The sequence below is a fragment of the Lactuca virosa genome, chromosome 4, assembly GCF_052849685.1.
Source record: "Lactuca virosa cultivar CGN04683 chromosome 4, Lactuca_virosa_CGN04683_v6, whole genome shotgun sequence".
NCBI lineage: Eukaryota > Viridiplantae > Streptophyta > Magnoliopsida > Asterales > Asteraceae > Lactuca > Lactuca virosa.
In genome coordinates, this window is record NC_136429.1 from 204,944,782 (window position 1) to 204,969,029 (window position 24,248).

General features: G+C 39.2%; 1 protein-coding gene and 1 non-coding gene across 2 annotated transcripts; one reads left to right on the forward strand and one right to left on the reverse strand.

Moving 5' to 3' along the window:
- Window positions 1-7,897: 7,897 nt before the first annotated feature.
- LOC145105527 (uncharacterized) lies at window positions 7,898-10,394 on the reverse strand. Its single transcript, XM_079042615.1, has 5 exons — window positions 10,017-10,394; window positions 9,564-9,911; window positions 8,694-9,479; window positions 8,353-8,617; window positions 7,898-8,205 (listed from the first exon to the last, which is right to left on the reverse strand). The coding sequence occupies exons 1-5, from the start codon at window positions 10,392-10,394 to the stop codon at window positions 7,898-7,900; spliced, it is 2,085 nt and encodes a 694-aa protein (XP_078898741.1).
- Window positions 9,922-10,028, forward strand: LOC145110124 (small nucleolar RNA R71). Its single transcript, XR_013709504.1, has one exon. It is a non-coding gene; the product is annotated as a small nucleolar RNA R71 (small nucleolar RNA).
- Window positions 10,395-24,248: the final 13,854 nt, after the last annotated feature.

Consider the following 24,248-nt stretch of genomic DNA (forward strand, 5'->3'; position numbering starts at 1 on the left):
GGTCATGCGCAACAAGGAGATACATTTGGTAAAGGTTCAGTGGCAACATCGGAGAGGCTCTGAGTGGACCTGGGAGCCGGAGGCTGAGAAGCGGGAGTATTATCCTGAGTTATTCACGACGGCCGACTTCGAGGACGAAGTATAGTTCAAGTGGGGGAGAATTGTAACATCCCGATCTCAATGTAATTTTAAATTCAATACTATGTTTGAATTATATTGTAATTTAGCCCCTGGGATTGGAAACAATTGCAAATTGGCCCATTGTGGCAATATAGTAATATTACCCAAGTGTAGTACGTTGAGCGTACGTTGTGTACGGTGGTCGTACTAGGGCGTGCCCTAGTACGTTGGGCATACGCCTCATACGTGGGGCGTACGTGAAGAAATGGAAAATCCTAATTTTTAGGGTTTGGTCCATATTTAAACCTCATTATTGCCTCACATCTCATTCTTATTTAGCCTTCCTCTGTGAGAATCGACCCTAAGAAAACCCAAAGTAAAAGAGTACATTTTTGGAGCATTTGGAGTGTATAGAAATGTCCTTGAAGAAGAAGAGAGTGGTGGGAAGAGTTGGAGTTTGGAAAGCACCTTGGATCTAGGATTTTCTTATTGATTGCAAGCTCTAGAAGGTAAAAAGTTTGCATCTTGATCACTCCATCTTGTAGATCTCGACATTTGTTCCCTTAAGACACTTTTTGTCCCAAAAATGGTGATTCTTGAGCATGGCATTTTCTTGACCCAATAAGTCATCCTTTCCGACCTTATGAGGAGTCTTGAGTCATAAAAATGTGGTCTTGAGAGTTAGTTTCACTCCATGCAATCTATAGAAGGTCTTAATGCATTAAGATGTTGAGGGTTCATGTTTTAAGCACTTAATGGACATGCAAAGTCATAAAGTTGGAAACTTTATGACGCATGACGGTATTTTAGCCTTGGAAAAAGAGCTTGAAGATGTGGAGTATTAACCTCTTAATGGAAAAAGAGTTGAACAGGGTGCGTACGCTAGGCGTACCAGGTGGTATGCTGCACGTATGCAGTCAATGCCCCGTAAGCTGATCAAGTACCGAGTACGCCCCGCGTACAGAAGAGTACGACCATCGTACTCGGCTGGGTCGAATCGGTCGGGTTGGCTCGGCTGGGTGTTCACTTTGACTTTGAATTTGACTTTGACCAAGCCTGACCAAGTTTGACTTATGGGAATTTTGGGTTTTTTTTGGATTGTGTTTGAGAACAGGTCATTTGGTTGGATAGATGACGGTTAGAGCTGAGATTTGGAGTCGGGACCTCATCAACTATTGTTCAGATTGAGAGGTGAGTCTTCCACACTGTACTTGTGTGTCGAAGGCACCAAGGCCGGCCCATTGGATTGGATATCATGTGATATGATAGTATGTGATTATTCGATGGAGAGTTGTTAGATCGGTATCCTGGTATATATGTGTTGGATTAGGTGTCTAAGCCCATAACTATAATTGGTATGTACTTGACCCGATAGTAGCATGGTCCTTTTGGATTTCCTTCACCTTAGCAATTTGATAGGATGAAATATGAAGAAAGAGGTTAATTGTGATTTATTAATATATTATAATAATAATATATTAATTGAGAAATCATATTATTTAATTAGTATTGATCAGAAATTAATTTGGAATTAATTTTGTGATTAAAAGAGACTAAGTAAATTAAGGGGACTAGTATTGCAATTATCTAATAGTTTCAAAGTTGGGCTTGTGGATCCCTAAGAAGGGATGGATGAAATTCTATGTGTAGCCCACATAGAATTCGTCCAAAGGGGGTTCTAGAAGGATCTAATGGGTTGCTTAAGGCCTAAGCAGAGAATTAGAGTTCCAGTCAGAAACCCTAGCAGCTCAGCTATATAAGGAACCCCTGGGACTCCCAAAATCGGCCACTTGCTTCCAAGAGAATACCCTAGCCGATTTTAGGAGCCTCTCACCTCTCTCTCTTAATCCTCCATTGCTACTTGATGTCTGTGACTCACTAGAGATGCAACATTTGAGGCACTAAGCTCTTGAAGGTCAAGATCTACAAGCTACAAGTAAAGGGTATTCTTCTAACTTCGTTTTATGTTATAAATCTCGAAAATATTGCATGCATAACTTGAGAAAAACCTAGATCCAAAGCATTAGGGTTGCATGTACACCATAAGAATGATGTAGTGCTCAAAAGCCATCAGTGGTATCAGAGCTTACGGTGCTTTTTCTGTTATATGATGCAATTGTAATGTTTTCAAAGCTGAAAAAAATTCGTTTTTGTTCTGCCTGATACCACGACGTGGCAAAGCCTGCCACGGCGTGGAATCGGGTCTGATGAAAATATTCAAGATTTTGGCTTAAATTAGATAAGGATGGTTACCGTAAGTTGTTTTAACTAATCAAAAAACGTGTTTTATAATATGGTAATGAATATCCTAATCTAATTGGAAGATAATGGTCAAAATTTAAGATAATTACTAGATTATATGATAAACTAATTATTTGTGATGTGCACAAAAGTACCCACTAATTTTAATATTTATAACCTAACAAACTTAGATCAACTATGCACCTATAGGCAGTGTACCTAGTCAGATTATAGTATAGCTTGGGTAAGTCAGGTATCGATCACAGGGAACGGTGTTACTAATTAATCTACTTGCTATCAAATTAACCTAATTATTAACAAGTTTAAAAAGTGTTTTATCTGATCTTACAAGATTAGAAGAACTTAGCTCAAATTCAATCAATAAGTAAAAGCACTCTTGTTTAGTTCGAATCCACTTCATCCTTATGGCTAGCTAATAATTATGGATTATCAAGTTGGTTTTAATTATATTAGTAATTTAAGTCTAATTTGACCAATATTTAATTAATTCATGTAAAACTATGTATGGTCACACACGATTAAACACAGAACCAATTATGATTATGAATATGCTATGTAAGATTTATTATGTAAACGCACTTATAGTCACAATCTACGTTCTCTAGCACAGCTAAGTCTATTTACTTTAATTACTAACTAAGATTGGTCAATCCTAGCTCTAACAATTTAATGTTCACTAAATCATTAGGTAAGCAAGTTCATGCAGTTAATGGTCACTAAGCTACACAGAACATGGAATCAAGCAACTAAGGAAACAACCATAAGCATGCTAGGTAATTATAAATCAAACACAAGCAATTTACCAACTAAATAAATCCATACAAAATTAAGCTATTCATAAGTTAGAAGCTTCATCTAGCTAAACAAGAGTAGCTAGATTCAGCTGCTCATCATAGCAACTAACACACTAACACAAATCAAAGTATAAGGAAACATGTTCATAAGTATCAAATAAGTGAACTAAATTATGGACCTTCACTCTTTTGGTGTTGAAAACCTTTTTCCAGGACCTTTCTTCTGCTAAAAATCGCCTTCTGGAAACCCTTCAATCCGCCAAAAGTCTGTCAAATCGTAATGGGCAAGGAAATTTATAGTATTCTGATTTCCCGAGTTCACGTCGTGAACCATAAGGATTCACGTCGTGAATATGAGATAACCGTGTTCGACAAGGACTCTTCCACCCGCATGCATATCTTCTAGAATTCTCGACTCACGTCGTGAATCATGAATTTTTCACGTCGTGAGTACGTCTTTTGGGTGATTTTCCGTTCTTCTTTCCTTCAATCCTCCAAAGTTCCATATTCTGTCAATTCCAGTCCCTATCTTCGAAGATGCTTCTGTTTAGCTGCAAAATAACAATTTAAACTCATAAGTACCATTATTCTATGCAACTAACTAAAATATTAATAGAAATGTAAATAAATATTGCCTAAAAACATGTATAAATATGGCAATATCAAAATACCCCACACTTGTTCTTTGCTTGCCCTCAAGCAAATATAAGTATTTTTTTTAAACTTAACCTTCATCACCAACATCACATAGAACGATCCAACTCAAACTCAACCATTATGACAAGACCTCAACGCATGCATTTGTGTCTAACTTTTTTTTCCTAAGTAACCCCCTCAATTCTAAATACTCACAATCCTCATAAACACTCTCCCACTTCTTTCGAACAATGCTCATTTTATGCAACCCTCCGAATCCATCCCTAGAAATCCTACTTAACCTCAAAGTATTTTTGTAAAGCTACCCAAGCATACATAAACTAGAGAATTACAACTTTTTAGAAGATACCACATCTTGGAGCTCTTGAATTCTTCTTTTCTTTGATGCTTGATCTTTGATTTCTTTGAATTCACTTCTTTCATGATTTTTGGCATCTTCAACTTTCAACTTTTAGAATTTTGATCTTTTGATCTTCAAACTTTGATACTTTTGTGCTCCAAAATTCTTCAATTTCTTTACTTTTTTGGTAATTTCTCTCTTTTATTTACATGTACTCACTTTTTATATCACTCAAAAACCTACATGCTTAAGCAGGGGCGCTTTACTTCAACCTTTATTGGTTAAGGATATTAATTTTCCTGGATACATTTCAGGTTTAGGCTGCTAAACATATCGCATCCCTCAAACTAAACGAGGTTGTGTTTTTGTCCCATGATTTCACTAGAATAAAGGGGGCCACAAATGCACTATAACGTGTATTCGCTCAACTAAACATTTGAGCTCTCATCAGATCATCCCATATAATACTAGCAACTAAAGTTCAAATTATTATTATTACTAGATTCAATTATTAAAAATTTTAAATTTTCCAAATTTTCTAGATAATATAAATTTACCAAATTTTCTAGTAATTTACTTTTTCTACCCCTACCCCACACTTATTACATACAATGCCCTCATTATATGCATAAAATAAATTAAAAATTAAGAAAAAAGGAGAAAAAGGAACAGACACCCCTGGGATAGTGGTGTGATCATCTCCAAAAGTGTGGTTGAAATATGCATCTCGAATATTGGACCTCTTCAAAAATAAGAACTTGGACTTGAACTTGCGAAACCAGTCATCAATCAAAACTTCAATCTTAAAAAAGAATGGTGCAAGCCTCCAAATTGTGTAGACAATGTGGGAAAGCATACGCCACATTGTATATTAGAGAAAACAGCCCATCGAATCGTCACAAAAGTGTCATAAGGAATGGTAGTAATTCCATGTAATGAAGAAGAACGGAACGGAATCAATGTGGTGGAAATTCAAAACTCACGACGTGAATCAGTATAGGCTCACGACATGAAGTCGCTGGATCGCACATTCTGAATTTCCTTGTAACTTTGCTCACGACGTGAGCAATATAGGCTCACGACGTGAAGTCTGGGTGAACCAGAATTGAAACTGCCTTCTTCCTTGTAAATACATATACTCCACTCAACGTGTTAACGAATTAAGACGCTTCTAAATTCAGTGTATTTTGACGACTCTTCTAACTATAACCTCTCTCTTGACTCACCCCACACTTATTTCCAATTGTGGGTTTCGACTTTCAATTTCTAGACTTGAACGACACTCGCCTAAACGAACACGACTCTTGACTCGACCTTACTCCTTCCCCAAGACTCCTTAGCAAGCTGAAAGTTAACAACCAAAGAAAAGCAAAGTAACATAATATCTTAAAGTCTTACAATCCAAACAAATTTAAAAACAAAATAAAAACAAACCAAATAAGTCTAAAACAAACAAAATAAAACTAAACGATCAATCATCTTCATCCTCCTCGTTTGCTCCACTAGTGCCTGCTCCATCTCTTCCTTGTCCTCGATACTCGCTCCATCGAGGGCATATCGGGTAGCGATATCCCAAATGAGGCTGCTGCTCCACCCCAAGGTGTCGAACCACATTCTCCATGGTACCCCCAATCCAGTTGACGCTCAATGATAACTGGTCAAAATACCCAGTCATATTACCCCCAAAAGGTGCTCCTCCAAATGGTGTAGTTTGCTGTATTGGCTGTCCTCTCTCTCCTCTTCCTCTCACGTTTCTTCTCCTAGGTCGTGGTTGTGGTTGTTGTTCTGGTTGTGTATCAGGCTGCTCATCACCCTCATTACCCTCATCATCTGAAGGTACTATTCCCCAATGCGACCCAAAGTTTCTGACAACCCGCATGGTCTCCAAATACCCCATGCTAAACTCATGACCATCCATGCGGGTCATGGAACGAGTGATATCGGGAACTAGTAACCCATACGATCGGGCCAACCGGGTAATGAATTTCCCTCCACAAATAGGGCTCCCGGGGCGAGAACTGGCAGCAGAGCCAGCCAAGAAGCGTGCTAAAAAATAGGGAATGTTGCAACACACTCCCGGCTGCAAGATGCACCATAAAAAGAAGAGATTCTGCTTTGTTACTTTGTCCCCATGCCTTCGGTGATTAATGGAGAAAGTGATCAGTCGGTGGAGTAGACGGTGGATAGGAGATCGAATGCTGCTCTCGGGGGACACTCCAGAATTGAATATCCCGGAGGCAATACTATGCCAAAAATCATAACCAGTAACACCATCAGCATACCCCCGAGCTGCCTCCCTAAAAAACATGTCACACTCGGGAGTCATTGCCTCTTCGGGATTATAAATCCCAACCCTCCACGAAAACTCCACGAGGCTACATTCCCGGTACTCCCCCCAAGACGAAATACCAGTGCTTGTGGATAACGGGGATCTTGGACATTCTCGTAGAATGTCACCGTGGAGAAAAACTCCACACAAAATTCTCTATAAACTTGCTCTTGAACTCGAAAAAGATTTTGCCACCCCGCGCAAGTAAAAGAAAACCCTCCCTAATAAATACTTTGGTAAGAAACGGGGACATCCTATCCACGATTCCAACCTCCCTTAAGCGTGTCCAGTTTATGGTGGGAGAGACTGCAATCTCGCGGTTGTATAACCACCCCAATCTGTTATTCCATCGGGTCAAGACTCCTTGAGAAATTGAAGTTGGGAAAGTATAAAACGGGTGTAAACTCGCCACTCCAATAGGCACCTCCCTTCTAGGACCCATTTATGCAAAAACAAACAACAAACACAGCCAAAAGAAACAACCCAACAGATTAGAGATTAACAGAACTGAAGTTATCAAGTCCCAGGATTCACGTCGTGAATCCTTTAAGATTCACGTCGTGAGTTCGTAACACAGCAACCAGAATCGCTAATATCAGGACGCAAATCAGGTCAAAAATGTCAATGGGGTTTACTCCTATGCCAATTCCAACCATAAATCGTCAACATTCCAAGGCTATTACTGTATTTGTAGGGAAAATTTTCGACATTTCAACTAAATACAAACCCTAACCCTAAGTTTCAACTATTAATTAAGAAGTAGTCATAAGAATAAAGAAGTATTACCTTAGATCGAAAGATTACGTAAGCAAAAACGAAAATGGAGTGTATGTCGGCCAAAATCGGAGCAAGGGGGGCCAGATTTCGTGTTCACTTCGTGGGAATAAAGAATGAGTTGGTCAAAAGGGATTCTGTGTTCTTTAATCTGTGGTCCCGTGTTTGTCACTGTTCAGTGAATCCTTAAGGATTCACGTCGTGAGTCCTGTCTGGGCTTAATTTTGGGCCATTCATTCTTCATCAGAAATGGATTAGTCTTGGGCCATTTAGTTTAATAGAAAATGGGCTGATATGTATCAACGATATACTGTCCAGTTCATTCAGAACTCACGTTGTGAATCATACTGATTCACGTCGTGAATACTGTATGACAATTTATTATTTTTTTTTAAATCCAGGTTCGTCTATTAACTAAATTCTTAATTATTACCACTTCATTTTTAGGGACCCCACACTCAGTGTTTAATTATGAATAAAGTGAGTTCGATGATATGATCTATGTTTCTAAAACTAAATGCAAAAACTAAAAAGAAAAAGAAAAAAAAACGCAAACCAAACTCGGGTTGCCTCCCGAGAAGCGCTTCTTTTTGAGGAGTCTTGAGCCGGACTCCGTGCCTCCTACGTCGACTCGTCAGAAGAGTCCACCACCAGGATCTTTTGCTCCTTGAAACGCCTCTTGTAAGCTTGCACTCGACGAATATATGCCTTTTTAGAATTCTCCTTTTTAGCCTTGACATCCTTTCCATTGAGCTTGCGTATGATCCCTTGAATCTTCAATTTTCCATCATTTTTAAGCTCCATAGTATCCTTCTCTTCTTTCACCACTGGACTTGTGACTTTTGAAGTAACCTCCTCTTCGTCACTCGACATCTCATCATCTTCCTTGCTTACCCAAGAAGTTGGATTCGTGTAGGCAATGACTTCAACTAAAAATGGAACAGATGCTCTCGGTTTTGTTCTTTTAACTTGTTGAATTGTTTTGATTTCTTCTTCCATGAGCTTCTCTAATTCTTCAAGTTCATTCTCTTCATCTATGTTGAAAACCTCTTCTTGAGCATGACTCCCTTGGAAACCATCTTCTATTCCAAAAATTTCCTTCTCATCCCCAACTCTCAACGTGAGCTTGGACTCGCGTATATCAACCAGAGCTCCAGCAGTGTTAAGTAACGGGCGACCAAGAATAATTGGTACATTGGGATCTTCTTTCATATCCAAAACCACAAAGTCTATTGGAAAAACGAATTTCCCAATTTTCACGAGAATATCTTCCACAATTCCCCGGGGCTGTGTCACTGAACGGTTCGCCATGTGAATAGTCATCTTTGTAGCCTTCAACTTCTGAATATTCAATTTTTGATAAAAACGAATAAGGCATCAAATTTATGCTAGCCCCAGAATCGGCTAAAGCATAAACCTTCATATTATTCCCAAACTCACATGGGAGAGTGAGTCGTCCAGAATCCCCCATCTTCTTAGGTATCTCTCCCAACACAGCTTTTGAGCTTTGCTCACTTAGAATCACCTTAGAATTCTCCTTTAATTGCTGATGAGTGTCTAACAAGTCTTGTAGGAACTTAGCATATTCTGGAACTTTTGCAAGTGAATCAATAAAAGGAGTATTGATAGGAATACCATTCAATTGCTTGATAAACTCCAGATGTTCTCTCTCCAGTGGACTGAGATTAGCTCTAGACGGGAATGGCAAAGGTGGTTTATAAGCTGGAACAGATACTGATTTTTTCTGTTCAGACCGAGACCACGACGTAAGCATAGCGGGCTCACGACGTGAACTGGGTATTCCAGCAGATTCTTCAATTTCGAGCTTCGGCTTCTTTGGTTTTGGATCGGGCTGCTGTGGCTCCACTTCTAAGGCTTCTAGGAACTCAGAAATCGCCTCTTCTTCAGTATCAATGGCTATGACGTGAGATTGTGTCTTCAATTCAGGAACTGGTGGAGACAGTCTTTTATTTACCAAAGTAGTGAGTTGACCAAGTTGAACTTCAAGGTTATTGATGGAAGCTTGTTGATTTTTTAATAATGATTGTTGGTCAATCATTATAGCATCAGTAGCATCATGCCTTTTTTCTGAAGCTTCCATAAACTTCATTAACATGGTCTCTAGATCGACTTTCTTCTCAGCTGATGGTTGCTCTCTTTGGTAAAAACCCCGACCAGTTTTCCTAAATTTCTCTTCTTTTTGCTTCTTGTATTCATCGTAAGGCAGCCACTCCTTCTTTGGTTTCCTCCAATCTTCATCGTATTTGTCCCCACTCGAATAGCAAACTTGAGCTTTCCTGTTTCCATATTCATCCATATTCCAATCCTTTGTCAAATGTGGGCCACTACATCTCTCGAAACCAACTCGAATTGCATGAATTGATTGGTCCATTTGGGTCAATCTCCTATCCATAGTGCTAAGCATTGCCATCACAGCAGCCATCTCTTCAGTTTGTACACCTCCACTACCTTTTATTCCATCACGCCCTGGGTTGTGATACTCACGAGAGTGCTTTGAAAATTCTTCAATCAGCTCCTTGGCCTGAATTGGGTTCTTCTTTGTTAGTGGTCCTTGTGAATCAAGGAGTTGTCTAGTCATGACATTCACCCCATCATAGAATATCGACCTTTCTTGCTGAATGTTTAGGTCATGTTGAGGACAATTCCTTAACAACCCCTTGTAGCGCTCCCATGCCTCGTATAATGACTCCCCCGGATTTTGCTCAAAGTTGGCAATCGCCTTCTTGAGTTTAGAGATTTTGGAGGGTGGGCAAAACTGATCTAGAAATTTATCACGCAATTGGGCCCATGTGGTGATTGTACCAGATGGAAGAGCCTTCAACCAGTCTTTTGCCGCTCCTTTGAAAGTGACTGGTAACATCCTTAACAAAGCTGTCTCCCTTGAGATATTAGGAGTATTAAAATAATCCGCAATATCATTGACCTCGTCTAAATGCTTGAAAGCATCCTCATGATCCTTCCCATAGAATGGGATATCCTTGAGTACAGTAAAGATATGTCCCTTTAACTCGAATGTGGCATTGGCAGGAATCGTAGGATGTACTAAACCAGGCCCCACATCATCTCGAATGCGCTTCTTGTAATCCCCCATGGCCATCTCATCAATGTTCGCCAGTTCGTTCACCGGCTCGTTCTCAGGTTCACTCGTATAAAGTCCAAATTATGTTTCTGATTCGTACTCGGTCTCGTGTGGGTTAGGAGTTTGATCGAAGACTTCAAACTTGCTTTTTTGAGGCTGAACTCGATTCTCCCGTTTTCTTTCCTGACTTCCTTGAAAAGGCTGATTTCAGTTCTTGTAAAGGCGACTTCTTATTATCCTTTTTGTGCAGCGTAGACTCCGGATCTTCCAGTGGTGACACCAAAGGTGTGTTGGATCCTCTGGTCATCAACTCCTGCAAAACAAACAAAATAAAAAACGTAAAACTGAACTAAAAGAGAAAAACAAATTAAAAACAAAGAAAAATAGGATCACAGAATTCACGTCGTGAATACTGTAATACTCACGTCGTGAGTTCTGTAATGCCAGAGAAAAAAAAAACAAAAAACAAAAAAAAAACAAAAAAAAAAAAACTGAAACTGGAAAATAACTCTTTGCAGGTTTTACCCCACAAAAAGGATCGATTAATCTAAAGCAAATAAATAAACAATAAACTAAGTCGTTCCCCGGCAACGGCGCCAAAAACTTGATGTGCACAAAAGTACCCACTAGTTTTAATATTTATAACCTAACAAACTTAGATCAACTATGCACCTATAGGCAGTGTACCTAGTCAGATTATAGTATAGCTTGGGTAAGTCAGGTATCGATCACAGGGAACGGTGTTACTAATTAATCTACTTGCTATCAAATTAACCTAATTATTAACAAGTTTAAAAAGGGTTTTATCTGATTTTACAAGATCAGACGAACTTAGGTCAAATTCAATCAATAAGTAAAAGCACTCTTGTTTAGTTCGAATCCACTAATAATTATGGATTATCAAGTTGGTTTTAATTATATTAGTAATTTAAGTCTAATTTTACCAATATTTAATTAATTCATGTAAAACTATGTATGGTCACACACGATTAAACACAGAACCAATTATGATTATGAATATGCTATGTAAGATTTATTATGTAAACGCAATTATAGTCACAATCTACGTTCTCTAGCACAGCTAAGTCTATTTACTTTAATTACTAACTAAGATTGGTCAATCCTAGCTCTAACAATTTAATGTTCACTAAATCATTAGGTAAGCAAGTTCATGCAGTTAATGGTCACTAAGCTACACAGAACATGGAATCAAGCAACTAAGGAAACAACCATAAGCATGCTAGGTAATTATAAATCAAACACAAGCAATTTACCAACTAAATAAATCCATACAAAATTAAGCTATTCATAAGTTAGAAGCTTCATCTAGCTAAACAAGAGTAGCTAGATTCAGCTGCTCATCATAGCAACTAACACACTAACACAAATCAAAGTATAAGGAAACATGTTCATAAGTATCAAATAAGTGAACTAAATTATGGACCTTCACTCTTTTGGTGTTGAAAACCTTTTTCCAGGACCTTTCTTCTGCTAAAAATCGCCTTCTGGAAACCCTTCAATCCGCCAAAAGTCTGTCAAATCGTAATGGGCAAGTAAATTTATAGTATTCTGATTTCCCGAGTTCACGTCGTGAACCATAAGGATTCACGTCGTGAATATGAGATAACCGTGTTCGGCAAGGACTCTTCCACCCACATGCATATCTTCTAGAATTCTCGACTCACGTCGTGAATCATGAATTGTTCACGTCATGAGTACGTCTTTTGGGTGATTTTCCATTCTTCTTTCCTTCAATCCTCCAAAGTTCCATATTCTGTCAATTTCAGTCCCTATCTTCGAAGATGCTTCTGTTTAGCTGCAAAATAACAATTTAAACTCATAAGTACCATTATTCAATGCAAATAACCAAAATATTAATAGAAATGTAAATAAATATTGCCTAAAAACATGTATAAATATGGCAATATCAATTTGTAAATTTTGAATTGTATTTATCTTGTAAAATAAAATTGGATTAGGTCAAATTTTGATAAAGATTAAATTATATGATTATTTTAATTATTTTAAATTTGATCTAGATAGTTTTGAAAAGTTTCATAACTTGCCCCAAAGTTTTAAATTTAAAATTTGATTAAAAAGTTTTAATTTTGAAATATTAAATTCTAAACCCTAGTGTTTTAAAAGTTTAAAATGCAACCCTTATACTATCATAATATTAAAAGCTTAATGATTATATATATGTATAAGATGAGTCAGTCTTACCGTTAATAGGCCTCATTCACGAAGTTGGTCTATAAGGGGTGTTTAAGGAAGCGACCAATAAAATAACCGCCATTGGGTATCCACTCTTACCCACCGCACTCTTGACTAGTGGAGGGTAGTTAGCCGAACGAGTAGGATAGGACATTTAATTCCTCATTAATAAGTATAATGATTATTATGAAGTAACTAAATGTTTTCATAAATTCCCAATCTTAGTTACTTCAGGAAAATGTGAAAATGATGCTATTCCATGAAATTGCACTTTGCACCTTGCCAAATCGTTAGTGGAGTGTGTGTGGTTAACCGGTACACTAAGTTGGACTAACAAGGATGACAAAGGGTAGCTCGATGATTATCATAGATCAATGGAGCATGTGTGGTTAACCGGCACATTGATTAGGTGATAAATAACATCGAGAGTACCAAGCACATTTGCATGGTTATTCACACCCTGTTTGTGATCCTCGGTATCCCAGTCACAAACTTGAAGGGCGTAATCGACGTTAAACATGCCATTGAAAAGTTCAATGAATCTTCAAGAATCTAGGAATTTCAATTCATTTAAAACCTAATGCTCTTTTTCGTTTTTCATGGTGGAAATTGGTAAATCGTCATTTACCTACCTTCAAATATTTTGTAATTGGATTACGGCATCCCTCTTCCGAATTGTAGAATATTGTGTTGGGTCCTAGCCTTAATATTTCATTTGGGTGTTATATTAAGGATTCTTATCTAATCTAAACTTTTTTTTTTCTTTTCAGATGTTAGGCTCAAACTCCTCCAACACCAACTCCTCGAACCCACTTTCTCTCTTGGGCATATGTGGGAGGGTCACATTTGATGGATCCAATTTCAATGATTGGATTCGCAACATTTGCATGGCCCTAAGGTACAATGACAAGGAAGACATTCTTGAAAAAGAACTCGTAAAGATCAATGAAACTACTGCTACTCCCGAAGAGATCACCGATTATAGGGCTCGATGCAAAGAGGCGACAAAGGTGTCGTGCATCATGGTAGCCACTATGACTCCAGAACTTCAAAAGTTCTACGAGGACTTCTGGCCTTATGAAATGCACCAAGATTTGATGGAAAAGTACCATCAAAGTGTGCGTCAAGAGAGGTACGAGATTGTTGCCTCGTTAATAACAACCAAATGAAGGATGAAGAGTTCATCACGGCCCACTTACAAAGAATGCAAAGATATGTGGACCGCTTCCTCAAGCTAAATGTCAACTTCGATGAAGAGTTGGCCATTGATATTATCCTCCACTCTTTACCTCCTTGTTATGAACAGTTCAAGATGACTTATCATATGAACAATGATGAGGTGACCTTGAGCAAACTTCAAGGTTTGTTAAGAACTGCTAAAACCGGCTTGAAAGGCAAAGTTGTTGCATCAACTCCTACTGCTGCTGCCCCTGTTTTGGCAATTGGACAAGGGAAAGAGAAGAAAAAGAAAGCTCCTTCTAAGAGCCACAAGAGCCACAAGGGAAATTCTCATGATGGTTCTTCTTCAAGTGGAACCAAAAGTGGTTCCGCTGCTCCCTCGTCTAATCCAAATGATGTAGAGTGCTTCTACTGTCACGACAAAGGGCATTGGAAACGAAGCTACCCGAAGTATATGCAAGACATCAAGGATGGGAAGATAAAGTCCACCTTTGCAGGTATTTACACTATTCAATCTAATAAATCATCACATGCTAGTTCTTGGGTCCTTGATACAGGATGTGGTTTTCACATTTGTTCTGATTTGCAGGGTCTAAGAAGAAGTAGGGATGTGGAGCACGGGAAGATGAACTTGATCATGGGGAATAGGAAAGTGTCGCCTGTCACCAAGATTGGAGTTTATTCTTTATTGATTAGTAATGGGTTAGGGTTAGATTTTAATGATTGTTGCTACTCGTCGGAAAGGGCGAGAAACATTATTTCTTTTCATGGTTTGTATAAACAAGGTTTTAGATTTTCGTTTGATAATGAAATTGGTTCTATTAATGCTTTCCTTAATGATAAATTTTATTTTGAAGCATTGCCTTGTAATGGTATATATGAAACTGTGATGGTTGTACACAACTTAGGAAATAATGTATTGCATATTGATTCGTCCAATGGTTTGGAAAAGGTATGCTTGTGGCATTATCGTCTTGGACATGTCAACAAGAAGCACATAGCCCAACTCCAAAAGGATGGAGTGTTGGAGTTATTTTACTTAAAGTCGGATGACACGTGCGAATCTTGTTTACTTGGAAAGATGAGTAAATCACCTTTCACTGTACTTGTCAAAAAGGTGAGGGATTATTGGATCTCATACACATCGATGTGTGTGAGCCCTTTAGATCCACCACAAGGGATGCAAATGGCTTCTACGTGACTTTTACCGATGATTATAGTAGATAGGGGTATATCTACTTAATCAAGCATAAGTCAGAAACTTTTGAAAAGTTCAAAGAGTTTAAGAAAGAAGTGGAGAATCAATTGGGTGGGAAGATAAAGATGCTCTGATCTGATCGAGGTGGTGAGTATCTTAGTATCAAGTACCACGACTATCTTAAGGAATATGGAATTGTTTCAAAATTAACGCCGCCTAGAACACCGCAGCTGAATGGTGTAGCTGAGAGGCGTAATCGAACCTTGTTAGACATGGTTCGTTCCCTGAAGAGTCGAGCTTCGTTACCTATCTCATTCTGGGGGTATGCCTTACAGACTGCCGCCCATATCCTTAATCTAGTCCCGACTAAGAAGGTGGTCAAAACACCTCACGAGATGTGGACAGGGAACGTTCCCTCGTTGGCACATATCAAGGTTTGGGGTTGCGAGGCTTTCGTAAGAAGAGAGACTCACGACAAGCTTGAACCTCATAGTGAGCGGTGTATTTTCATCGGCTATCCACAGAATTCCTTTGGATATCTCTTCTACAGACCTAGTGACAATGTTGTCTTCGTTGCGAGGAAAGGGGTTTTCCGCGAAAGAGAACTCATATGCCAAGAGGACAGTGGAAGGCAAATTTATCTTGAAGAGCTTCAAGAATCAAGTGATGAAGGAACCTCAAACACTAGCGCTCAACCTGAGGAGGAAACTCCTGTTGAACCAATTGACGAGTCCTTACCTCTAAGACGTTCCAGTAGAGTTAGTGTTCCACCCGTATTATATGGCTTCCATATAACTGTTGAGGGTGATACATTTATTAGTAATAGTACACTAATAAATATGGATGAACCAAACAACTACAAGGAAGCCATGGCAGGCCCGAAGTCTTCAAAATAGAAAGAGGCGATGGACAACGAGATTCAGTCCATGTATGACAATCAAGTTTGGAACTTGGTTGACAATGTACCAGGTCTTAAGACAGTCGGGTGCAAGTGGATCTTCAAGAAGAAGACCGACATGGATGGGAATGTACACACGTTCAAGGCACGACTGGTTGCGAAGGGTTTCACTCAAACTCCAGGAGTTGACTATGACGAGACCTTCTCACCAGTGGCCAAGATCAAGTCTATAAGGGTTATGCTGGCCATAGCTGCGTTTCATGATTATGAAATATGACAGATGGACGTCAAAACCGCTTTCCTTAATGGAAAGTTGGCTGAGGATGTTTACATGAATCAGCCAGAGGGTTTTGTGGATTCATAGTACCCGAATAGAGTGTGCAAGCTTGAGAAATCTATCTATGGATTGAAATAAGCATCTCGCAGATGGAATCTTTGTTTCGATGAGAAAATCAAAGATTTTAGTTTTTTGAGAAGCGAGGATGAGTCCTGCGTATATGCCAAAGCTAGTGGGAGTATAGTTAGCTTCTGGGTATTGTATGTGGATGACATACTACTCATAGGAAATGACGTCCCGATCTTGCAGGAGGTTAAGACCTGGCTTGGGAAGTGTTTCGCTGTGAAGGACCTTGGAGAAGCTGCTTATATTCTAGGGATAAGGATATTGAGAAATAGGAGTAAAAGACTAATAGGACTTAGTCAAAGTACTTACTTGGATAAAGTGTTGAAACGTTTTAGCATGGAGAATTCCAAGAAAGGGGAGTTACCAATCCAGAGCAATACCAAATTGAGTAAGACTCAAAGCCCGAGTACCGATGCTGAGATAGCGGAAATGAGTCGACTACCATATGCTTCCGCCGTTGGCTCGATCATGTACGCTATGACGTGTACTCACCCTGATGTGGCTTTTGCTTTGAGCATGGTCATCTGATATCAAGGGAACCCTGGTAAATCTCACTGGATAGCAGTAAAGAACATTCTTAAGTATCTACGAAGGACGAAGGACTGGGTCCTCGTACTTGGTGGAAATGAAGACTTGAGAGTGACAGGGTATAGTGATGCTAGTTTTTTAACCGATAGAGAGATAACTTCCGCTCTCAGTCGGGCTGGGTATTTACCCTGAATGAAGGAGCAGTGACTTGAAAAATTACAAGCAAGAGACTGTAGTTGATTCAACGTGCGAATCAGAGTACATAGCAGCGATCGAAGCATCGAAGGAGGCGATATGGTTGAAGAACTTCATCGAAGACCTTGGAGTTGTACCAGCCATAAAGGAGCCTATGGAGATTTTCTGCGATAATGAAGGAGCGGTTGACTTGACCAATGAACCAAGGGATCATGGAGATCCAGGCACATCGACATAAAATATCACTTCATCAGACATCGGGTAGAAGAGGGACTCCTCGTAGTAAAGAGGGTATCGTCAGAAGAGAACCCAACAGATCCCCTCACAAAGGGTCTGAGCAGGGTTAAGCACTTACAGCATGCGAGGAGCATTGGTCTGAACGACGATATTAGTTTTAGTGATTAGAAAGTTTTTTAGAAACTTGTAATAAATAAAATGTAATTGACATTTGATGATTGAATAAAGGAGTTTTACTTATGAGTAAAGTTACTATCTTGTGTTAATTGTTTACTATTGTTTCACTTTTGCATGTTTGACTTCCAGAATAATTAGATTATTCAAATTATCCACAGTCTATCATACTTTGGAAGTATGTTATGAGGTTAGACTGTCATGAATTGGTTTATAGATTGTCTAAGTGTTTGGACATAGCAAAAGTTTGCTGCAACGTTCATGAGTACTCCTGAAATAAGATTTGTGTATTGGATTAAACTCACACTCATATGAATCACTTCATGGAATTTATCACGAGTGATTGTGAGACGATAATATTGTATAGTCTTTAAACCGAGATATATGAGTTGTTGTTTACAAATTGGTTGTGCATTGATAGTGCGTAAACGCATCAGTAACTTGATGTTATAAAATGTATTGTTGTGTACAATTTAATAAGTAAATAGTACAAACATATAAGTCAAATTTTATATGTTCCTTTTATCCTAAGAGGATTAAAAGCGATATCTTGGGCCCCTCGATGACTTTGTGTTGACTTATGTGACAGGCCCGGTCAGGACTGAATTGATGTGTTCAATTAAGTTCTATGTCAAACAAATCAAAAATCAGGAAACAAACTGTTGGAAAATCAGCATGACTTTATTCCATGTCTTTGTCCACACGGCATCTTGAGAACGGAGGAATATATGATCCCTTATCTAAAGGACGCGGTATTGACTAGGTCAGAGTTCGACAGCGGCTTTTGAGAGCTACGATTGCTAATCGGATTTTGAAGTCGTACTTGCAGTTATAGTTATTAGACTTATCCAATTGGGAGACTGTTGGATTAGGTGTCTAAGCCCATAACTATAATTGGTATGTACTTGACCCGATAGTAGCATGGTCCTTTTGGGTTGCCTTCCTCTTAGCAATTTGATAGGATGAATTATGGAGAAAAAGGTTAATTGTGATTTATTAATATATTATAAGAATAATATATTAATTGAGAAATCATATTATTTAATTAGTATTGATCAGAAATTAATTTGGTGAGTAAAATAGACTAAGTAAATTAAGGGGACTAGTATTACAATTATCTAATAGTTGCAAAGTTGGGCTTGTGGATCCCTAAGAAGGGATGGACGAAATTCTATGTGTAGCTCACATAGAATTCGCCCAAAGGGGGGTTCTGGAAGGATCTAATGGGTTGCTTAAGGCCTAAGAAAATAATTAGAGTTCCAGTCAGAAACCCTAGCAACTCAGCTATATAAGGAACCCCTAGGACTCCCAAAATCGGCCACTTGCTTCCAAGAGAATACCCTAGCCGATTTTAGGAGCCTCTCACTTCTCTCTCATAATCCTCCATTGCTACTTGGTGTTTGTGACTCACTAGAGGTGCAACATTTGAGGCACTAAGCTCTTGAAGGTCAAGATCTACAAGCTACAAGTAAAAGGTATTCTTCTAACTTCGTTTTATGTTATAAATCTCGAAAATTGTATGCTAGTTAGGGTTCATGCTTTGGATGATTAGTATTGCATGTATAACTTGAGAAAAACCTAGATCCAAAGCATTAGGGTTGCATGTACACCATAGGAATGATGTAGTGCTCAAAACCCATCAATAGGATGTTAGCATACAGTAGTAATCTGTAGATATGCCTGCCAGTCTGTTAACTAATTATATGATTATCTATTGTTGGATATATGTTATTTATTATATGCATGTTGACATTGTATGGTGGGGTTGAGGTTGTACTGCTTTGTGCTGTAAGTCAACAGACCAGGGCATTCCACCCGTAAGGTTGTGGGCTGGGGCATTCCAACCAGAAGGTTGTGAGCTGGGGGTAATCCAACCAGGAGGTTGTGGACCCGTTACATATTGGCCATTCCAACCGTAAGGTTGTGGGTTGGGGGTAATCCAACCAGAAAGGATGTGGACTCATTATCTGCTTGATTATATGTTTGTGTGGGGGTACTTTGGGGAAATTCACTAAGCTTTGGGTTACGGTTTTAGTTTATTGTTTCAGGTACTTCCGAGGATCGCGAGAAGGTCAAGGCGTGACCATACACATCGTCTTGTTTTATGGATTTACGATTTTGGGACACTATGATATTGATAAACACTTTGGAAACAATGATTTTGTAAACATTTCATGATTATGGGTTGTTTTGAAAAGTTTAAATTTGTTGTGATTTTTGAGTCGTTACAGTTTCCTTGTTTCATTCACCCAATAAGATGCCCCCTTTTATTATCCACCCACCCACACTTGAATTGAAAGTCTTACTTAGCCACTTGAAGTATGCTTATCTGTGACATCCCCAAAATCACGGCCAGAAAAGACCGTTTTAATTTATGCTTTTAAAATAATTTCAGAGTAATCCTTTGATTAAAAGAGTTGCGGAATTTGTTCCCAAAACAAAATATGATAAAATAAAGTTTATTAAAGCATTTCATCAAGAGATGCATTTTCACTATATAACAATATTCGGGATGTCATGTTCCGATAAACAGACCAAAAGCATAATCAACAAAAGATAGACCATACAACAGTTACATATAACAACTGGTCTAATATCAAAAGATCTTGATAAGTCATCCAACTTATGCTCTCGCGCCACTACCTGTAATACAACAAAACTGAGTGGGTCAGGCTTGGGAGCCTGGTGAGCATATAGGGTTTTCAACCCACAATAAATAATTATATTTAATTTCACCAACCAACAATAACCCGATTACCCATTCCCGTTATCCTCAATTTACGTCCTTAAAACAACATCTATCTTAAGGGACCTAATCTAGGATTTTCATAGGGACGGACATTATTGCAAGGGGTTTCCTCAACAATAGATGTCCTAAAGGCAACCATGAGGGGGATAGAGTACACCGGTGAACACATCGTTCACAACACCTACAGGTTATGAGCCTGCTAGCTTTCCACTGGACTATCTAGAAAGTGCCCGTGGTCATTATCCATACTCCGCTGGATAACTAGATCAACAACAACAACATCGAGGCCTCTCATCTGTTTATCACACATCAACTATCTACCCATGTTCTACCCAACATATTAGTAGATAAAAATATATATTTTTATACATAGTTTAAAACCTGTATAGCATTCTCATTCAATACATATTCCAAACAACAGATGAGACACATACACATAACACGTATTTCATAGAGAATAAATCATATCTATGAGATAGAAGAAAGTGAATATACATTCACACATATAACAACAAAGTATACACATAACACATATTTCGTATAAAATACTTCGTAATTATGGGTTAGAAGAAAGTAACCACACACTCACTTGATCAGAAGATGATCGGACATCACTACGGCTTTAAAAGTAGTATTCTTCGGTGAAACCGGGATCACTTCGCACACCGGGCTTCTCGCGGGCAGAGCTTCGGCTCGGAAACTCTTTTCTTCTCGGGATCTTCGGGCTTCGGGTCTCAGGATGATACCGGGGCTTCAGGGGTACTTCTTTGCACGTAAATCGAGGTAATATGGGTGAGAGAGAAGAGATTTGGCAACCACAAACGGCTGCCCCTTCAAATCTATTTTTAGGGTTGTTTTCTCATTTTCCACGTCGTGGGCACTTCTTCCACGTCGTGGGCTTGGTCGTCACTGCATGCGTCATCGTCTACTTGCTCTGTCAGGCTCCAGAAGGCGTCAGATGCCATGCCACATCATGGCCACTGTTGCCACGTCGTGGTCTCTGACAGTTTTGGGGTTTCGCGCCCCGAACTTCAGAAATTCATAACTTTCGCATACGAACTCCGTTTTCGACGTTCTTTATATCGACGCGTAGGTGAGATTATGCTCTACAACTCTCGTTTAGACTCTGTTGGCTAATTTTGACCTTAATTTTAATATATTAATAATATACTATTTTTAGTAGGCCGGGACAAGAAAACTCCGTTAGAAATTCATAACTCCTTCATCTGACGTCCGTTTTCGACTGTCTTTTCACCGTTGGACTACTATCAATGAGATCTTCGATTCTCGTTTAGATTGTTTCGGCTAAATATCGCTCGATCTCATATTCGAACTTCGGGCTGTACACTGCTAAGCCGAAACTTCGAAAAATCATAACTTCCTCATACGAAGTCAGATTTGGGCATTCTTTTTATGCACGCTCTCGGTTTAACGAACTCTACAACATTCGTTTAGATCGCTAAGGCCAAATATTGCTCTAACGTAAATTCACTATTTACGTCTCGCTGTGTCGTACCGGTTCTGTCGCGAAACTTCGACAGGTCATAACTTCTTCGTTATAACTTGTATTTCGGCATTCTTTATATATTCGAAAACCCCGTTTCAACTACTACAACATTATCCATAGATATCGGATTTATCTAACATTTCATTTTGACGCTTATTTTCATACTTAATTCAATTAAGACACACAATTAAGCACAAAACACATAATACTCAAATAATACACTTCTATTATTTCAAAACGGGTTACAAAGGTTAACCTAGACTATTATATCAACATTAATGACAAGCCCAGAAACACAGGCGTTACAATTCTCTCCACCTTAGAATGATTCTGTCCCCGGAAGCACACGTCAACAGACAAATGCAGGTAGCGACTCATCATATCACTCTCCGTCTCCCAGGTGAGATTTGGCCCATTCGTGTGTTTCCATCGGACAAGCACTAACTTGACCATCTTGCGTCGCAACTTCTTAGTCTTTCGGTCAACGATTACCTCTGGTTCTTTAATTAACCTTTTGTTCTCATCAATTCTTAACTCAGAAATTGGAATTATATCGGGAACTTCTCCCGTGAACTTCCTCAAATAACACACATGAAAAGTGTTATGAATACCATTCAGTTCTTCTGGTAGTTCTAGCTTGTAAGCTTGGTTACCAATCCTCTGAAGAACTTTAAACGGTCCAATAAACCTTGGACTTAATTTTCCCCTTTTACCAAATCTTATAAGTCCCTTCCACGGCGAGACTTTAAGCAAAACCGAATCTCCAACTTCAAAAGTCATCGGTCTTCTTTTCTTGTCAGCATAGCTCTTTTGACGATCCTGAGCTGCTAACATTCTTTCCCTGATTATTTTCAGCTTTTCAGCGGTTTGATGAACTATCTCCGGTCCCATAAACTGCTTTTCCCCAGCCTCAAGCCAACAAGACGGCGTACGACACTTCTGTCCGTATAAAGCTTGATAAGGTGCCATCTTTATGCTCGAGTGGAAACTATTATTGTAGGAAAATTCTACCAAAGGTAAATGTTCATCCCAGTTACCTTGGAATTCCAGGGTACATGCTCTCAGCATATCTTCAAGTGTTTGTATCGTCCGTTTGCTCTGACCATCAGTCTGTGATTGGTAAGTTGTACTTAAACACAACTTGGTACCCATTTCCTCTTATAGACTTTTCCAAAATCGCAAGGTGAAACGGCTGTCACGATCTAACACAATCGTTAACGGAACACCGTGAAGCCTCATAATTTCCTTCACGTAAGAATTCGCAAGCTTATCCATAGACCATTTCTCCTTGGCTGCTATGAAGTGCGCACTCTTAGTGAAGCGATCAACGACCACCCAAATCATGTCGTGACCGTTCTTTGTTCTGGGCAGTTTAGTGACAAAATCCGTAGCAATGTCTTCCCATTTACCCATAGGCACAACTAAATGTTCTAAACTCCCATATGGTTTCTGATGTTGTGCCTTGACTCTCGCACAGGTCACACACTCCGCCAGATACTTCGCAATGTCGAGCTTCATCGTCGGCCACCAGTAATAGGGTTTTAGGTCCCTATACATTTTAGTGCTGCCAGGATGAATCGAGTACATGGTTTTGTGAGCTTCTTCCATCAGAAGATCTCTGACTCCTCCTGTCTTAGGTATCCAAATCCGATCTTGGAACACCGTCAGTCCATGACTGGTTATACGGAACACCAACGTTTTGCCCAAACGTTCTTCCTTTCGGTCATTCTTCTCAGAAGCTTCTTCTTGAGCTTTCTTTATACTTTCCACAATGGTCGAGACAACTTCTATTGTCAACGCTCTTGGCCTTTTTCTCTCAAGATTGACTTTCCGACTGAGAGCATCAGCGACAACATTTGCTTTACCAGGGTGGTAAAGTATCTCACAGTCGTAGTTCTTGAGTAGTTCTATCCAGCGTCGTTGCCTCATATTTAATTCTTTCTGATTAAATAGATATTGGAGACTCTTATGATCAGTGAAAAGTTTGCACTTCGAGCCATAGAGGTAATGCCTCCATATTTTCAGAGCGAAAACTACCGCTGCCAACTCCAAATCATGAGTGGGGTAGTTCCTTTCATGCTCTTTCAGCTGTCGAGATGCATACGCGATCACCTTATCTCTTTGGGTCAAAACACAACCCAATCCAACTTCAGACGCATCGCTATAAACAGCGAAGTCTTCAACTCCATCGGGTAGAGATAAAATCGGTGCCTCACATAGCTTCTTCTTTAACAACTCGAATGTTTCTCTATGCTTATCACTCCAAGCATAAGCAGCTCCTTTGTGGGTCAAAGCTGTTAATGGACTAGCGATCGAAGAAAAGTCTTGGATAAACCTTCGGTAATATCCAGCTAATCCCAAAAAGCTTCGAATCTCCGTGGGACTTTTCGGTTGTTCCCACTTCATTACAGCTTCAATCTTTGCTGGATCAACCATTATTCCTTCTTGGTTGACCACGTGACCCAAGAATTGGACTTCTCGAATCCAAAAATCACATTTGGAGAACTTAGCATACAACTTCTCCTTATTCAAGACTTCTAACACTTCTCGCAAGTGTCTGCCATGCTCCTCTTGGCTTTTCGAATAAATC

Bases quoted from the DNA above. Each gene is read 5' to 3' on its own strand.
- LOC145105527 (XM_079042615.1), bottom strand. From the start codon at position 10,394: ATGGCCATGGGGGATTACAAGAAGCGCATTCGAGATGATGTGGGGCCT. The intron at 9,480-9,563 runs GTTTGCTATTCG...GAATACAAGAAG, and splicing joins ATGGAAACAGGAAAGCTCAA to CAAAAAGAAGAGAAATTTAG. The intron at 8,618-8,693 runs GTTTATGCTTTA...TTGAATATTCAG, and splicing joins AGTTTGGGAATAATATGAAG to AAGTTGAAGGCTACAAAGAT.